The 19,995-nt window shown below is 37.3% G+C and overlaps 1 protein-coding gene across 2 annotated transcripts in view; it reads right to left on the reverse strand.

The window, feature by feature from the left end:
- The window catches only part of LOC123553918 (beta-arrestin-1-like), a 171,583-nt gene that overhangs the window by 19,449 nt on the left and 132,139 nt on the right, over positions 1 to 19,995 (reverse strand). For both annotated transcript variants that reach the window (XM_045343665.2, XM_045343664.2), the window contains exons 7-8: positions 10,003 to 10,087; positions 7,423 to 7,495 (exon numbers count right to left, since the gene is read on the reverse strand). In XM_045343665.2, coding sequence (XP_045199600.1) covers positions 7,423 to 7,495; positions 10,003 to 10,087 — 158 coding nt within the window. The remainder of the gene's footprint in view (positions 1 to 7,422; positions 7,496 to 10,002; positions 10,088 to 19,995) is intronic.

A 19,995-nucleotide genomic window follows, 5' to 3' on the forward strand; every position in this document is an offset into this window, starting at 1 on the left:
ACAAGTTTTCCGTATAGATTATTGCCCTTGTACAAGATTCCCCTACAGATTATTGTCCTTGTACAAGTTCCCCCTATAGATTATTGTCCTTGTACAAGTTCACCCTATTGATTATTGTCCTTGTATAAGTTTCCCCTTTAGATAATTGCCATTGTATTGTTTCCCCTATTGATTATTGCCCTTGTATAAGTTTCCCCTATAGATAATTGCCCTTGTATAAGTTTCCCCTATAGATTATTGCCCTTGTATAAGTTTGCCCTATTGATTATTGCCCTTGTATAAGTTTGCCCTATTGATAATTGCCCTTGTATCAGCTTCCCCTATTGATTATTGTCCTTGTACAAGTTCCCCCTATAGATTATTGTCCTTGTACAAGTTCCCCCTATAGATTATTGTCCTTGTATAAGTTTCCCCTTTAGATAATTGCCATTGTATTGTTTCCCCTATTGATTATTGCCCTTGTATAAGTTTCCCCTATAGATAATTGCCCTTGTATAAGTTTCCCCTATAGATTGTTGCCCTTGTATAAGTTTCCCCTATTGATTATTGCCCTTGTATAAGTTTCCCCTATAGATAATTGCCCTTGTATAAGTTTCCCCTATAGATTATTGCCCTTGTATAAGTTTCCCCTACAGATAATTGCCCTTGTACAAGTTTCCCCTATTGATTATTGTCCTTGTACAAGTTCTCCCTACAGATTATTGTCCTTGTACAAGTTCCCCCTATAGATTATTGTCCTTGTACAAGTTCCCCCTATAGATTATTGTCCTTGTACAAGTTTCCCCTATAGATAATTGCCCTTGTATAAGTTTCCCTTATAGATTATTAACCTTGTACAGGTTTTCCCCTATAGATGATTAACCTTGTACAAGTTCCCCCATTTATCATTGTCCTTCACAAGTTTCCCCTTTAGATAATTGCACTTGTACAAGTTTCCCCTATTGACTATTTTCCTTGTACAAGTTTCTCCTGTAGATTATTGCCCTTGTACACATTTCCCCTATAGATTATTGCCCTCGTACAAGTTCCCCCTATTGATTAGTTTCCCCTTTAAATAATTGCCCTTGTATATGTTTCCCCTATTGATTATTGTCCTTGTACAAGTTTCCCCTATAGATTATTGTCCTTGTACATATTTACCCTATAGATTATTGCCCTTGTACACATTTCCCCTATAGATTATTGCCCTTGTACATATTTCCCCTATACATTATTGCCCTTGTACACATTTCCCCTATAGATTATTGCCCTTGTATAAGTTTCCCCTATAGATAATTGCCCTTGTACAAGTTTCCCCTATTGATTATTGTCCTTGTACAAGTTCTCCCTATAGATTATTGTCCTTGTACAAGTTCCCCCTATAGATTATTGTCCTTGTACAAGTTCCCCCTATAGATTATTGTCCTTGTACAAGTTTCCCCTATAGATAATTGCCCTTGTATAAGTTTCCCTTATAGATTATTAACCTTGTACAGGTTTTCCCCTATAGATTATTGCCCATGTACATGTTTTCCCTATAGATGATTAACCTTGTACAAGTGCCCCCTATTGATTATTGTCCTTCACAAGTTTCCCCTTTAGATAATTGCACTTGTACAAGTTTCCCCTATTGACTATTTTCCTTGTACAAGTTTCTCCTGTAGATTATTGCCCTTGTACACATTTCCCCTATAGATTCTTGCCCTCGTACAAGTTCCCCCTATTGATTAGTTTCCCCTTTAGATAATTGCCCTTGTATATGTTTCCCCTATTGATTATTGTCCTTGTACAAGTTTCCCCTATAGATTATTGTCCTTGTACATATTAACCCTATAGATTATTGCCCTTGTACACATTTCCCCTATAGATTATTGCCCTTGTACTTATTTCCCCTATACATTATTGCCCTTGTACACATTTCCCCTATAGATTATTGCCCTTGTACACATTTCTCCTATAGATTATTGCCCTCTTACAAGTTTCCCCTTTTGATTAGTTTCCGCTTTAGATAATTGCCCTTGTATAAGTTTCCCCTATTGACTATTTTCCTTGTACAAGTTTCTCCTATAGATTATTGCCCATGTACAAGTTTTCCCTATAGATTATTAACCTTGTACAAGTTCCCCCTATTGATCATTGTCCTTTACAAATTTCCCCTTTAGATAATTGCCCTTGTATAAGTTTCCCCTATTAACTATTTTCCTTGTACAAGTTTCTCCTATAGATTATTGCCCTTGTACACATTTCCCCTATAGATTATTGCCCTCGTACAAGTTCCCCCTATTGAGTAGTTTCCCCTTTAGATAATTGCCCTTGTATAAGTTTCCCCTATTGATTATTGTCCTTGTACAAGTTTCCTTTATAGATTATTGTCCTTGTACATATTTACCCTATAGATTATTGCCCTTGTACACATTTCCCCTATAGATTATTGCCCTTGTACACATTTCCCCTATAGATTATTGCCCTCGTACAAGTTCCCCCTATTGATTAGTTTCCACTTTAGATAACTGCCCTTGTATAAGATTCCCCTATCGATTATTGTCCACGTACATGTTTACCCTACAGATTATTGCCCTTGTACACATTTCCCCTATAGATTATTTCCCTTGTACAATTTTCCCCTATTACCCTTGTACACATTTCCCCTGTAGATTATTGTCCTTGTACAAGTTCCCCCTATCAATAACTGCCCTTGTAGAAGTTTCCCCTATCGATTATTGCCCTTGTACAAGTTTCCCCTATTGATTATTGCCCTTGTACAAGTTTTCCATATCAATTATTACCCTTGTACAAGTTTCCCCTATCAACTATTGTCCTTGTACAAGTTTCCCCTATTGATTATTGTCCTTGTACAAGTTTCCCCTATCAATTATTGCCCTTGTATAAGTTTCCCCTATTGTCCTTGTACAAGTTTCCCCTATCGATTATTGCCCTTGTACAAGTTTCCCCTATTGATTATTGCCCTTGTACAAGTTTCCCCTATTGTTCTTGTACAAATTCCACCAATCGATTATTGTCCTTGTACAAGTTTCCCCTATCGATTATTGTCCTTGTACAAGTTTCCCCTATCAATTATTGCCCTTGTACATGTTTCCCCTATCGATTATTGCCCTTGTACAAGTTTCCCCTATCGTTATTGTCCATGTACAAGTTCCCCCTATCGATTACTGCCCTTATACAAGTTTCCCCTATAGATTTTTGCCCTTGTACAAGCTTCCCCTATTGTCCTTGTACAAGTTTCCCCTATTGTCCTTGTACAAGTTTCCCCTATAGATTATTTCTTTTTTACAAGTATCCCTGTAAATTATTGCCCTTGTACAAGTTTCCCCTACAGATTATTGTCCTTGTACAAGTTTCCCATATAAATCATTTTCCTTGTACAAGGACCTCTCTTTTAACAGCATTCCTTTGACACAACAGGTAAATTTCTTAGTGCTGTAAGCAGTATAGATGTTAAAATGTTCATTACATGATGCAAACTTCTAATTAAAAGCAAATGTCACATTTTAATTTAGTAGGTTTTCAAAAAAATGCAAATACCATGACAACTTTTCAGTTGCACAGTCTAAATGCCTTGTCACACTTTGTGTGTAATAACAGTGTAATCAGAATCTCTCCTTCCCTATGGACATATCAAGGGATGAGCGCGAAACTATTGTATCTTGTTCTTTATTTATATACAGTTACAATAGTTTCGCGCTCAGACCACGATATATATCTAAATTGCTGTAAAAAGTTGTTTGTATAGAAACACTTTAAAACAAACAATAAAATTAAGATGTCAGGTTACATGTTTAACGCACTTTTAAACCTTCAGGCTATAAAAACACTTTTCTTACATGAATGGGAAGATTAAGACTAAAAGCATTCCTTAATAAATTAGGAGCACTTGCACTTTAGCAGTACCTATAATAATAGTAGTTTAAAAATGTCTTAGAAATCAAAAGTTATAAGTGGTAACTTATTATTTTTAGATGAATATGTTTGGGGGCTGGTGCCCCCACACCCCTGCTTTTCCCCACACACCCTAACTTGCTGCTTAATCGCATTGCCGACTTCTGGGGACCGCTAAAGTACATTCAACCCATAAATTAAACTAGTCCCTTCAATGTCTTTAGTCTTTGCAAGGGAAATACTATTACAAGACTATGACTGCAAGGTAATCTATAAATTGTTCCCTTAGGTAAGAATTAGTCCAACAACACCTGTTACAGGAGACAGTGTCTTCAACTATTTCAATGCTGTATAGTGAAATAGGGCACATCTGAGGAAGTAGGAGATATCATTAGAATGTTTAATGACTCCAAAGTAATGACGATATTGGACAATAGTTAAGTCTGAGTCAAATGTATTTAGTAAAAACAGAGACAAAGTGAAAGTATATCATACTGCCCATCCACTGCTGGTAAAGGGTGAAAACATAATATGTCTTATTTTTCAAACAGGCCTATAAAATTCTTGATATGATACCTTAAATGCACTGCGAGTTAAGGTTTTTCTGACAAATTTTCATTTCCACTGGTGGAAGACCCTGTTGATATTATTTATCGCGAAGGAACTCCAAGTTTGCTTGATAAACTTTAAGAGAAATGCTAGTAATTTAATTTAAAACATGCAGTGTCCATTGTACAAAACAAAACTAATTTAAGTGAGTATAACAAGAGGGCCATGATGGCCCTATATTGCTCACCTGAGTAGAGTTGCTTGCTTGAACAAATTTCTTAGCTAAAGCTTTAAGATCTAGGCCTTCTGGTTTATTTTTAGCAAATTTATGAAGATTTCCCTATGCACAATCAAGTAACCCTGGGGCTGGGTCAATCTGACCCTGGGGGGTCAAGATTTGAACAAATTTTGTAGAGGTCCACTAGGCAATGATACATGTCAAATATCTAAGCTCTAGGCCTTCTGGGGTTTTTTTTTAGAAAATTTTGAAGATTTTTCTATGTACAATCAAGTAACCTTATGGGGCGGAGCCAATTTGACCCCCAGGGGTCATGATTTGAAAAAAATTTGTAGAAGTGTACTAGGCAATGCTACATGTCAAATATCTAAGATCTAGGCCTTCTGGTTTATTTTTAGAAATTTTTTGAAGATTTTCATATGTAAAATCAAGTGACCCCTGGGGCGGGGTCAATTTTAACCCCGGGGGTCATGATTTGAACAAATGTTGTAGCGGTGCACTAGGCAATGCTACCTGTCAAATATCTAATCCCTAGGTCTTCTGGTTTATTTTCAGAAATTTTTTGAAGATTTTCAAATGTAAAATAAAGTGACCCCTAGGGAGGGGTCAATTTTGACCCCGGGGTCATGATTTGAACAACTTTAGTAGAGGTCCACTAGGCAATGCTACGTGTGAAATATCTAAGCTCTAGGCCTTCTGGTTTATTTTTAGAAATTTTTTGAAGATTTTCATATGTAAAATCAAGTGACCCCTGGGGTGGGGTCAATTTTGACCCCGGGGTCATGATTTGAACAAATTTAGTAGAGGTCCACTAGGCAATGCTACATGTCAAATATCTAAGCTCCAGGGCTTATGTTTTTTGAGAAGAAGATTTTTAAAGATTTTCCTATGTACAATCAAGTAACCCCTGGGGCGGGGTCAATTTTGACCCCGGGTTCATGATTTGAACAAACTTGGTAGAGGTCCACTAGACAATGCTTCACACCATATATCTAAGCTCTAGGTCTTCTGGTTTTTGAGAAGAAGATTTTTTAAGATTTTCCTCTGTAAAATCAAGTGACCCCTGGGGCAGGGTCAATTTTGACCCTGGGGGTCATGATTTAAACAAATTTTGTAGAGGTCTACTAGGCAATGCTACATGTCAAATATCTAAGCTCTAGGCCTTCTGGTTTATTTTTAGAAATTTTTTGAAGATTTTCATAATTATATAAAATCAAGTGACCCCTAGGGCTTCTGGTTTTTGAGAAGAAGATTTTTTAAAGATTTTCCTATGTAAAATCAAGTGACCCCGGGGTCATGATTTGAACAAGCAAATTCGATGAATTGGAATCCCCCGCCGAAAGGGTCAGAGTTGATGAATGGCAAAAAAATATATCCAGCAAAAAGTTAAGAATGTTACCAAGAAGCAAACAATTTCATTAGTCAAAATCAAATTAAAAGAAAATGAATGGTTTGTTTGGGTGGGGCTGGGTGGGGTGGGGTGAGGATACAACAGTTTACATGTTGATTATAAATATTGATAGAAAATGAAAAATGAAAAAAAAAAAAAAAAAAAAAAAAAAAAAAAAAAAAAAGGGGGGGGGGGGGGGGGGGGACCAAGGTAAGGTGGTGACCAGGTGTAGGTACACAACATCACATGTTTATATTAAATGTTCATGGAAAAGAATGAAAGAAGTTTAATGAAATTCTTCCAATTGGTTGGTTTGTTATGTACAGATCTGTGGATTTTTAAACAATTAAAGGGCAATAACTATATGGAAAATTGACCAATCGAAAAAAAACTTGAAGGGCATCGTCGCAGTATCTTGGTTCATGTCTGTTTCAAGTTTGATGAAATTCTACCTGCTAGTTACTGAGAAATGGCTGCAGACGGACATTTTTCATTAAATCAAGGGCAATAACTCTGACGGAAATTGACCTATCAAAAAAAAAAACTTGACGGGCATCAGCACAGTATCTTGGTTCATGTCTATTTCAAATTTGATGAAATTCTACCTGTTAGTTACTGAGAAATGGCTGCAGACGGACATTTTTAATTAAATCAAGGGCAATAACTCTGAGGGAAATTGACCAATCAAAAAAAAAACTTGACGGGCATCAGCACAGTATCTTGGTTCATGTCTATTTCAAATTTGATGAAATTCTACCTGTTAGTTACTGAGAAATGGCTGCAGACGGACATTTTTTATTAAATCAAGGGCAATAACTCTGAGGGAAATTGACCAATCAAAAAACAAACTTGACGGGCATCATCGCAGTATGTTGGTTCATGTTTATTTCAAGTTTCATGAAATTCTACCAAGTAGTTACTGAGAAATGGCTGCAGACGGACGGACGGACGGACTGACGGACGGACAACGCCATTTCAATACCCCCCTCCAGATTTCATCGGCGGGGCATAACAAACTTGATAGAGGTCCACTAGGCAATGCTTCACACCAAATATCTAAGCTCTAGGGCTTCTGGTTTTTGAGAAGAAGATTTTTAAAGTTATTCCTTTTGGTTGCCATGGCAACCAGAGTTCTCCATGGAATTCAATTCTTTGAACAATTTTGAAAGGGGGCCACCCAAGGATCATTCCTGTGAAGTTTGGTGTAATTCTGCCCAGTGGTTTTCAAGAAGAAGATTTTTTTACAAATTGTTGAAGCATGACGCACGAAGGACGACGCACGATGGACGACGAACATCAAGCTGTCACAATAGCTCACCTTGTCACTTCGTGACAGGTGAGCTAAAAACTAAGATACATATACACTTACTCGCTTTCCATTTCTGCTACTGTGCACTTATACTGGGCAGTGGAAAATAAACAAATATCGGCAAATTGTCTCACTGTAGGGTAAATAAAGGGAGATAATAATATATACTAGTATAAATTTAAATAAAAAAACTGAAAAGCAAAAAACTGGTTAAGAATTTGTAGGTTGTCTTTCTTTTGTTTTAGTTTTGTCAAGAAATAATTTTTACTGTATTTCAAAATTTAATAAAATGCTCCAAATATGTTATTGTAAAAAAATGATGGTATAAATACGGTTTCTTCACATTAGAATTTTTTTTTAATATATCGCTTTTAACATAAATTAAAATTGAAAATTCTGGTAAAATTATGAAGACATCCCAAAATGAAAAACCAGTATTACATATTTATTACATTTTGTGCTATATTCTAAAATATGTACATCTGTGAAACATTACTAGCAATCGATACATATACAGACAAACATCGTGACAACCTTTTTTCGTTTTAAAAAATTTCCAGTAAATCAAATAATTGTTCAGTGTTTATATTTCTGAACAACATCCTATTCAAATATCCAATGTTTCATGCTTAAAGCTCCTGTACATGTTTGCCTACATAATTTTTTTTAATCTTTAGCCTGCTGCTGGTAAGTGATTCTGCCTTTGCAACAAGTGTAGACCAGGATCAGCCTGCATGGAGGTGCAGGCTGATCCTGGTCTGCACTGTTTTTCTATTCAGTCAGTAAATTTTCAGTGAACACGCCTTTAATAAACAAGTGGTACTGCCCATATTGAATGATGGACCTGTCCATTTTAGAAATTTAGCAGGCTAAAGGTTAAACTGAATAAATAATATTACATGTGAATACATATTTCTTATTGAACATCAAATACATGTTAACACTGAAAGGTAAAGCATTCAAATTTTTTACAAGTCAATATTTGCAGATTATGATCTTGGGTCAAGGTCAACAATAAACTGAGGTACAGCCAGAAGGTCAGTGTCAACTTTCTCTCTCTCTTCATTTTTCTGTCTTTATTTTTCAACTGATATTTTTCGTTTAAACAAGTCAGAACTGTGGGAAAGAACACTTGTGAATGGAGACTTGGTACCAGCTGCTTTGTAGCTTGGTAGGTTAGTTTCTAATCAAAACATCTGCAGTGTGTATAAACCTCTGAATAAAAACAAGAGCTGTCTCCATAGGATGACACATGCCCCCGATGGCACTTTGAATGAATATATAGTTATGGCCGATGTTAGAGTTTAGGACCTTTGACCTACGGAACTGGGTCTTGCGCGCGACACGTCGTCTTACTGTGTCACACATTCATGCGTAGATATTTTAAAATCCATGCATGAATGACAAAGATATGGACCGGACACGCCTATCAATGCACTATCATGAAAAATGACCTTTAACGTCTAAGTGTGTCCTTGACCTTTGAGCTACGGACCTGGGTCTTGCGCACGACATGTCGTCTTACTGTGGTACACATTCATGCCAAGTTATTTGAAAATCCATCCATCGATGACAAAGATATAGACCGGACACGCCCATCAATGCACTATCCTTTAACGTCTAAGTGTGACCTTCACCTTTGAGCTACGGACCTGGGTCTTGGGCGCGACACATCGTCTTACTGTGGTACACATTCATGCCAAGTTATTTGAAAATCCATCCATCGATGACAAAGATATGGACCGGACACGCCCATCAATGCACTATCCTTTAATGTCTAAGTGTGACCTTGACCTTTGAGCTACGGACCTTGGTCTTGCGCGCGACACGTCGTCTAACTGTGGTACACATTCATGCCAAGTTATTTGAAAATCCATCCATCGATGACAAAGATATGGACCGGACACGAAAATTGGGGACAGACTGACAGACAGACTGACAGACCGACAGACCGACAGACGGTTCAAAAACTATATGCCTCCCTTCGGGGGCATAATAAGCTGCAAATAACATAATTAACATGTTGAATACTAAAGATTTTACTAGCGCTGTGACATCAAACTTTCTGGCTCAAATATCTCAAATCTTACGTGGTTTCCAAGGAATATACTTCTAGCTCGGCATCATTTTGCTCGTATAACGTTAAGAGCTGTGACTGATGCACTGATTGCAGAAGAATTAGCATAAAATATTTCAAAATTAGTTCAAAAGGAAGTAAACAGCTCTGTCACATGTCTCAGTATATTTTTTTGTTGGGTTTAACATCACACTGACACAATTATAGGTCATATGGCGACTTTCCAGCTTTGATGGTGAAGGAAGACCCCAGATTCCCCTCCGTGCCTTATATCATCACGAGCGGGCACCTGGGTAGAACCACTGACCTTCCGTAAGCCAGCTGGATGGCTTCCTCACATGAAGATCTCAGTAAGTAAGATTCATTATCATGTATATAATTTTTACTTCTAAATCTACTTCAAGGGCAGGTAAACTGTGAAAGTGAATTTCCAAAACTGCATTTTCATGAAAAATGAAAGGTATTTTTTCTAAATCACCATTAAAGTCCTTTCATATAAAACAAATTTATTGTATATAGAAGTAGGAAATTTGTGAGGTGACTGTGGAGAAAAGAATAAATACCTGACAATTTCACTTTCTTCACTGTTTTTGAAGTATTATTGTCGACTAGAACATTGACAGCTATGCTTTCACCATGGTAATATTTCTGAAAATAGACAGAGAAAATTTATCTAATTGATCTTACATCATCATCAGCAAAAGCTTTACCAACACAGCTCACAGAATAAAAAGATATCTTCAATACTTAGACCCAAAGGTAGACTGACCAAACATATATCACGTTGTACAGACCAATTACCACAAACTGGAGGACTGCCATTGTTCCAGGCTAACAACCCCTCTGGCTTGTGTGTGTGTGTGTTTGTTTATAGACATCACTAGTAATCCATATTGGAGGCTGGTTGTTAAGTTTTTTAGTTGGAGGATAGTGTAAGGTACAGAGGATGCTCCAATTCTATAACTTCTTTTTGGTTCTTAGCATGCCAGATGTGAAGCACCAATATATAGGACTCTAAACCAGAATGATGGTAGTAATTTTGGTTGGAGGAACAGTGGCTTGATGTCTTGACTATGACAACGTGAACACTCGCCCACTGTGTCCCCTAGCATCTTTCTTGATATTTCAGATGTATCTTAACTACAGTTTGTGTTTCAACCAATCAGCTGTGATTCTAGACAATTTAACCTCAGCCAATGAAAATCTTCTCCCAAAGCAGGTCCCAATTTTCACTACAAAATTTATGCCAATGATTTTAATGTCATGGCTGCTAAGTTAAATCAACTATGTGCAATGTATTATAACAGATAAAAATGGTACAGGTAAAAAATGCCCTCAAATAAGTATGACGAAAATACATGAAAAATTGCATGAGAATGTAATAAAATGCATGGAATTGGACATGCAAGCAGATGTAAGTGATTCCTATACATGTACAGCCATCCCCATGATTCCAGAGATTCAGACAAAATACAAACAAGAGGATCATGATGACCCTGGATCACTCACCTGAGTAATATGAGCTACATGTTTCAAACTGTTGCTAAAATATTAAGAAAGTAGGTCAGTAGATCACATTTATGGTCACTGAGAGTCAGTTTTAAGATCAGTATGCAAAACTGTACATGTCATCCAAATTTCAAGACTGTATCTTAAACAAAAGGACCCTGAAGGCCATGTATCACTCACCTGACCTATGGACCTAAAGATCAGATCATCAAGATTAACATTCTGACCAAGTTTCATTAAGATATGGTCATCTAAAGTGTTAACAAGCTTTTCCTTTGATTTGACCTAGCAACCTAGTTTCTGACCCCACTTGACCCAGATTGGAACTTGACCTTAAGATCATTAAGATTAACATTCTTACCAAGTTTCATTAAGATACAGTCATAAATGTGGCATCTAGAGAGTTAACTAGCTTTTCCTTTGATTTGACCTGGTGACCTAGTTTTGACCCCACATGACCCAGTATCGAACTTGACATAAAGATCATCAAGGTTAACATTCTGAGCAAGATTCATGAAGATACAGTCATAAATGGGACCTCTAGAGTGTTTTCAAGTTTTTCCTTTGATTTTTTGACCTGGTGACCTAGTTTTTGATCCCACATGATCCATATTCGAACTTGACCTAGAGGTCATCAAGACAAACATTCTGATTAAGTTTCACAGAGATATAGCCATGAATGTGGCCTCTAGAGTGTTAACAAGCCTTCCCTTTGATTTGACCTGGTGACCTAGTTTTTGATCTCAGATCGTCCAAGATTTTATTAAGGGTAACATTCTGACCAAGTTTCATTAAGATTGGGCAAAAATTGTGGCCTCTAGAGTGTTAACAAGCTTTTCCTTTGATTTGACCTGGTAACCTAGTTTTTGACCCCACCTGACCCAGATTTGAACTTTACCTTAAGATCATCAAGATTAACATTCTGACCAAGTTTCATTAAGATATGGTCATAAATGCGGCCTCTAGAGATTAAACTAGCTTTTCCTTTGATTTGACCTGGTGACCTAGTTTTTGATCCCACATGACCCAGATTCGAACTTGACTTAAAGATCATCAAGATTAACATTCTGACCAAGTTTCATGAAAATATAGTCATAAATGTGGCCCCTAGAGTGTTAACAAGCTTATCCTTTGATTTGACCTGGTGGCCTAGTTTTTGATTCCACTCGACCCAGATTTAAACTTGATTTAAAGATCATCAAAATTAACATTCTGACTAAGTTTCATAGAGATATTTCATAAATGTGGCCTCTAGACTGTTCAAAAGCTTTTCCTTTGATTTGACCTGGTGACCTAGTTTTTGACCCTACATGACCCAGTATCGAACTTGACCTAAAGATCATCAAGATTAACATTCTGACCAAGTTTCATGAAGATACAGTCATAAATGTGGACTCTGTTAACAAGCTTTTCCTTTGATTTGATCTGGTGACCTAGTTTTTGATCCCACCTGACCCATATTTGAACTTGATCTAAAGATCATCAAGATTAACATTCTGACCAAGTTTCATAGAGATATTGTCTTAAATGTGGCCTCTAGAGTGTTAACAAGCTTTTCCTTTGATTTGACCTGGTGACCTAGTTTTTGATCCCAGATGACCCAGTATCGAAATCGTCCAAGATTTTATTGAGGGTAACATTCTGACCAAATTTCATTAAGACTGGGCCAAAATTGTGACCTCTAGAGTGTTAACAGTCAATATGTTGACAACGGACGCCGCCGGACACAGGGCGATCATAAAAGCTCACCTTTGAACTCTTTGTGCTCAGGTGAGCTGAAAAAGAAACCTGACATAGTCACAAAAAAGAGAAGACAATTTTTTTCTGTATTTCAATTCTAATTTAAAGCTAATCAAATATTATGCAAAACATTTATCCAACATCTCACACAGACTCGGAATTTGTAAACAAGATCTGACATTTCTTTCTAACTTCAATATCTCTACTTTCAATGACATCTTACATTGAAAATATTCAATATCTGCCTTCTGTTTTCTAGACAAAATTATCCATCTTTCTCTAGTACCTATTGATTACAAAAAAAATCTTTCTTCTCCCAATTTCATCTTCTACCTAAAAGCCAGATCCAATTATTACATTAAACCATTTCATGCTAGGAAATACGCCTTAAAAGTTATTCAATTACGTTAATGGGCTTAATTAATATGGAATTATTCTTGCTAAAGAACTGTCACGCACTTTTTCTGACAAAGTAATTAACGTAGATGGTAGCAAAGATGATTTGCCTCTATGCAATCAATACCGCATGTCACTTGCGTACCATGCTGTTGATTTGATTTGATGATATGTAAGATTTTCAAGATTTTGTAATAATTTTTGTATCTAAGTTTTTTTTTTATGATACATCCTCAGCATCTGCAATATGTTGCATACATCAGACATCATGTGGTACGAAACCACAATCAATTTTAAACGATTGCCTTAGGTAACTGTTTCTACTAACTAAATTACAGGTTTTCTTTTTTGCTCTCTTTTTTTTATTTTAAATTAAATGTATACTTACTTAAATGCAACTTTTTAATTACAGCCAAAGAGAAAATTCCGAATTAAGAAATAAGATTATTTCAGGAATAGGGTACTGGAGGGGTAAAACACTGACTAGAAATTTGGTGCAGTCCCGCAGTGGAGTGGTCGGTGTTACTGTGGCTCAACAGAACTTTGGACGTGAGTGTGTGATTTGACCACTGACTTCCTGATTTTTTTTTAATAATTAACACCAAGACATATGAAATTCATATAGCAAGATGTCTTCAACCTTTCCTTACGACCAATGTAAAATGTGTATTTTACATTCATTAAATTCATTTTCTTCAATATTTTGTGCTTTTTTGGCCATCCACCCCATACCTATTATGAAACTTAACTTGTTGATATTACAAGTTTCAAAGGTAAATTAAATTGGACATTAATTCTTTTGCTGGCATTTAATGAAGTCTGAAAAATCCAAAGAAGTACTCCCCTATAAGTAATAGTGATGTCACTATGAAAACTGTATAAAGCTTGTTGTAGACAACCCCACCCAGTGAAATCTAATTAGCCTTTATTCCTCAGTATAATACCTGATCAGATTATAAGGGTGGTTCCCTGTTTTGTTCCAAGCTGACTATCTGAAATATCAATACTTGTGCATGTCTACATCAAATCAATCATCTACCAATCAGTTCTGTCAGGTCTCCGTCAGACTGCATTTCCATACAGTTCACCTGGCAATTTAGTTGCTTTAATCTATTGATCCGGCTAAAAGTTTGATTCTAAAGTTTCAAAGCCCTTATTACTGAAACTGGAAAGTTATAATCAATAACTGGACTTTTTAAGCAACATTTGCATCCTCTCAGATTTCAACCTAGGTGCGACTTCATGGGATCATTGTCACAGACAAGGAATCATCATCAAAGGGTATCATCATCATATGAGATCATAATAACAGGGGACCACCTTCACTATGGACCACTTTCACAGTGGACCATCTTCACTGGGGACCACTGTCTCACAGGGGACCATCTTCTCTGGGGATACCTGTCTCAAAGTGGACCATCTTCACTATGGACCACTTTCACTGTGGACCATCTTCACTGGGGACCACTGTCACAGGGGACCATCTTCAGAAGGGACCATTACTGTCACAGGGACAACTGTCACTGGGGACCACTGTCACAGGGGACCATCTTCACTATGGACCACTGTCACAGGGGACCATCTTCACTATGGACTACTGTCACAGAGGACTATCTTCACTGGGGACTACTGTCACAGGGGACCATCTTCACAGGGATCGCTGTCTCGGGGACCACCTTCACTGGGGACCACTGTATTTAATACATACAAATGGGAACTTCAAGTCAGGAAAATGTGGTTGCATGTCACAGTAGGTTGTTCAATTCATTTAATTTATGTTGGAAATTGGGTTGGGCAGGATGGAACGTTGTCATTTAAGACTGTGAGTCATTTAATTCAGGAGGTTGCTTAGAAAGTCGAAACTGTATAACAAATTATTTTGGAAGAACTGTTGTCAAATTTGCTGAAGAAAACATTTACCTTGTCAAGGAACTGAACTAAAGACCTCTAGAATGGTGCTCTAAGTTGGCATCCAAGCATTCATTTCAATAATCAACAAGAGGACCATGATGGTCCTGAATCGCTCACCTATCCCCACATGACCCAGTGTTGAACTGAGTATGACGTCGTTATTTCTATTATTTGACATAGTCACCTAGTTTTTGAGCACATGTGACCTAGATATCATCAAGATAAAAAATTCTGACCAATTTTCATGAAGATCCATTGAAAAATATGGCCTCTAGAGAGGTCACAAGCTTTTTCTATTATTTGACCTAATGACCTAGTTTTGAAGGCACGTGACCCACTTTAAACTTGACCTAGATATCATCAAGGTGAACATTCTCACCAATTTTCATGAAGACCTCATGAAAAATATGGCCTCTAGAGAGGTCACAAAGTTTTTCTATTTTTCGACCTACTGACCTAGTTTTTGACATCACATGACCCAGTTACGAAACTGACCTAGATATCATCAAGCTGAACATTCTCACCAGTTTTCATGAAGATCCATTGAGAAATATGGCCTCTAGAGAGGTCACAAGGTTTTTCTATTTTTAGACCTACTGACCTAGTTTTTGACCCCACATGACCCAGTTTCGAATCTGACCTAGATATCATCAAGGTGAACATTCTGACCAATATTCATGAAGATCTCATGAAAAATATGGCCTATAGAGAGGTCACACGGTTTTTCTATTTTTAGATCTATTGACCTAGTTTTTAAACCCACGTGACCCAGTTTCAAACTTGATCTAGATATCATCAAGGTAAACATTCTGACCAATTTTCCTGAAGATCCATTGAAAAATATGGCCTCTAGAGAGGTCACAAGGTTTTTCTATTATTTGACCTACTGACCTAGTTTTTGACCCCACGTGACCCAGTTTCGAACTTGACCTAGATATCATCAAGGTGAACATTCTGACCAATTTTCATGAAGATCCATTGAGAAATATGGCCTCTAGAGAGGTCACAAGGTTTTTTCTATTTTTAGACCTACTGACCTAGTTTTTGATCCAACATGACCCAGTATCGAATTTGAACTGGATATCATCAAGGTGAACATTCTGACCAATATTCATAAAGATCTCATGAAAAATATGGCCTCTAGATAGGTCACAAGGTTTTTCTATTTTTAGATCTACTGACCTAGTTTTTACCCCCACGTGACCCAGTTTCGAACTTGACCTAGATATCATCAAGGTGAACATTCTGATTAATTTTCATGAAGATCCATTGAGAAATATGGCCTCTAGAGAGGTCAAATAGTTTTTCTATTTTTAAACCTAATGACCTAGTTTTTGACCCCACGTGACCCAGTTTCGAACTTGACCTAGATATCATCAAGGTGAACATTCTGACCAATATTCATGAAGATCTCATGAAAAATATGGCCTCTAGAGAGGTCACAAGGTTTTTCTATTTTTAGACCTACTGACCTAGTTTTTGACCCCACGTGACCCAGTTTCGAACTTGACCTAGATATCATCAAGGTGAACATTCTGACCAATTTTCATGAAGATCTTGTGAAATATATGGCCTCTAGAGAGGTCACAAGGTTTTTCTATTTTTAGACCTACTGACCCAGTTTTTGATGGCACGTGACCCAGTTTCGAACTTGCCCTAGATATCATCAAGGTGAACATTCTGACCAACTTTCATAAAGATCCCATGAAAAATGTGACCTCTAGAGTGGTCACAAGCAAAAGTTTACGCACGCACGCTCGCACGCACGGACGGACGGACGGACGGACGGACGACGGACGCCGCGCGATCACAAAAGCTCACCTTGTCACTTTGTGACAGGTGAGCTAATAAAACTAAGCCCAGTGACCACATAAGCTACATAAGGAACCAGCGTCCATTTCAACCTGATAATGATTAGTCCTAAAGCTAAAGAATCAGCCTCCATTTCAACCTTATTATGATCAGTCCCAAAGCTAAACAAGATGCCCATGGGCAACATGTGCCCACCCTTTGACTCCTAACTGTAACCTTGACCTTTGAGACAGAAACCTGGGATTTGCACATGACACTCCGTCTCATTTAGTTAAACATTCATGCCAAATATAAACAAGATTCCTCAATGCACGTCAAAGTTATGGGCCAGACAATATCTGACATGACCTTTTACCTCCAACTGCAGGGTTTTCCCTGACGCACAAATCCTGCATCATAGTCGCACTTTTCTGAGAAATGACCCGTAAAAATAAATTCTGTGCGTCACTATGGACGCAATTTCTTGCAAATCTAAATCAAGCCAATTTTGTTTACAACATGTTCAAAGAGCGATTTTCTGAAAATTTACTTCAGTTTCATAATTATATGCAGACTGCGTCACCAATTTTCTATATTTGGGTCGATTCACATTTCACAAATTTAATACCTTGTCTGATACTTTGACTGATTAACACTTTGTAACAGTTGTTATCGCTACTCGCTACTAGTATCAGTAGTACCAGTCTGCTGTTTACTAGAAACAAAAATGGCTCTAAAGCAAAGCAAGCTGACGATGTTTATGACGTTGTCGGCAGCAAGTACAGTAGGACCCAGCGGTTCAAGTCACCTGTTTCTACTATAACACTGCCTGGTAAATAATACTAAAACCTATTTTAGCACATATATAAGTAAAAAGTCAAACATCAGCTAATTTTATCATTTTATTCAGCATTTGTTCAGTGACAAATATGAGGAAACACTTCAATCTGTATAATCACTAGTATAAGTAAAACAAAGTTTTATTCAAAGTACTATAAGTATATCTGTATGACCCCCCAAAATTTGGAAATGACTCCCAGATGTGAAACATTGGGGGTCACAATGATCCTCATTTTCAAAAGTCAAGGGAAAACACTGCAACTGTGACCTTGACCTTTGAGATAGGAACCTGGGGTTTGTGCATGACACTCTGTCTCATTGAGTTTAACATTTATGCTAAATATAAACAAGATTTCTCAATACATGTCAAAGTTATGGACCGGACAAGATCTGACAGGACCTTTGACCTCCAACTGTGACCTTGACCTTTGAGATAGGAACCTGGAGTTTGCGCATGACACTCTGTCTCAATGAGGTTAACATTCATGCCAAATATAAACAAGATTGCTCTAGGCATGTCAAAAGTTATGGTCCGGACAAACAAATCTGGACGTATACACGCACATACACAGCCGTCTTCGCTTCCGCACGCGGGCTCGACAAAAATTGGCCTCTTAAAGCTAAGAATAGTTCCCCATTACAACCTTATTGCGTTGAGTCTTAAAGCTGAAGAATCATCACCATTTCAATCTTATGTGGTGAGTCTTAAAGCTAAGAATAGTCTCCCATTTCAACCTTACTGTGGTGAGTCTTAAAGTTAAGAATAGTCTCCCATTTCAATCTTATGTGGTGAGTCTAAAGCTAGTCTCACATTTCAACCTTATTGTGACGATTCTTAAAGCTAATGATAGTCCCCATTCCAACCTTATTGTGGCGAGTCCGAAAGCTAAGAATAGTCTCCCATTTCAACCTTATTGTGGTGAGTCTTAAAGCTAAGGAGAGTCCCCATTCCAACCTTATTGTGGTGAGTCTGAAAGCTAAGAATAGTCTCCCATTTCAACCTTATTGTGGTGAGTCTTAAAGCTAGGAATAGTCTCCCATTTCAACCTTATTGTGGTGAGTCTTAAAGCTAGGAATAGTCTCCCATTTCAACCTTATTGTGGTGAGTCTTAAAGCTAGGAATAGTTGCCCATTTCAAACTTATTGAGGTGAGTCTTAAAGTTAGGAGTAGTTGCCCATTTCAAACTTATTGAGGTGAGTCTTAAAGTTAGGAATAGTCTCCCATTTCAACCTTATTGTGGTGAGTCTTAAAGCTAAGAATAGTCTCCCATTTCAACCTTATTGTGGTGAGTCTTAAAGCTAAGAATAGTCTCCCATTTCAACCTTATTGTGGTGAGTCTTAAAGTTAAGAATAGTCTCGCATTTCAACATTATTGTGGTGAGTCTTAAAGCTAAGAATAGTCTCCCATTTCAACCTTATTGTGGTGAGTCTTAAAGCTAAGAATAGTCTCCCATTTCAACCTTATTGTGGTGAGTCTTAAAGCTAAGAATAGTCTCCTATTCCAACCTTATTGTGGTGAGTCTAAAAGTTAAGAATAGTCTCCCATTTCAACCTTATTGTGGTGCGTCTGAAAGTTAAGAATAGTCTCCCATTTCAGCCTTAGTGGTGAGTCTTAAAGCTAAGAATAGTCCCCAATTTCAACCTTATTGTGGTGAGTCTTAAAGCTAAGAATAGTCCCAAATTTCAACCTTATTGTGATGAGTCTTAAAGTTAAGAATAATCCCCCATTTCAACCTTATTGTGATGACCCTTAAAGCTTAAAATAGCCTCCCATTTTAACCTTATTGTAGTGAGTCTTAAAGCTTAGAATTGTCTCCCTTTCAACCTTATTGTGGTGAGTTTTAAACCTAAGAATAGTCTCCCATTTCAACCTTATTGTGTTGGGTCGTAAAGCTGAAGAATCATCCCTGTTTAAACCTTATTGTGCTGCGTTTTAAAGCTAAGAATGGTCTCCCATTTTAACCTTATTGTGGTGAGTTTTGAAGCTAAGAATGGTCTCCCATTTCAACCTCACTGTGTTGGGTCCTAAAGCTGAAGAACCATCCCCATTTAAACATTATTGTGGTGAGTTTTAAAGCTAAGAATAGTCTCCCATTTAAACCTTATTGTGATGAGCCTTAAAGCTAAAAATAGTCTCCCATTTTCACCTTATTGTGGTGAGTTTTAAAGCTAAGAATAGTCACAGTTTCAACCTTACTGTGGTGAGTCTTATAGCTAAAAATAGTCTCCCATTTCAACCTTATTGTGGTGAGTCTTAAAGCTAAGAATAGTCACAATTTCAACCTTACTGTGGTGAGTCTTATAGCTAAGAATAGTCTCTCATTTCAACCTTATTGTGGTGAGTCTTAAAGCTGAAGAACCATCCCTG

This window comes from Mercenaria mercenaria, chromosome 7 (assembly GCF_021730395.1).
Source record: "Mercenaria mercenaria strain notata chromosome 7, MADL_Memer_1, whole genome shotgun sequence".
Taxonomy (NCBI): Eukaryota; Metazoa; Mollusca; class Bivalvia; order Venerida; family Veneridae; genus Mercenaria; species Mercenaria mercenaria.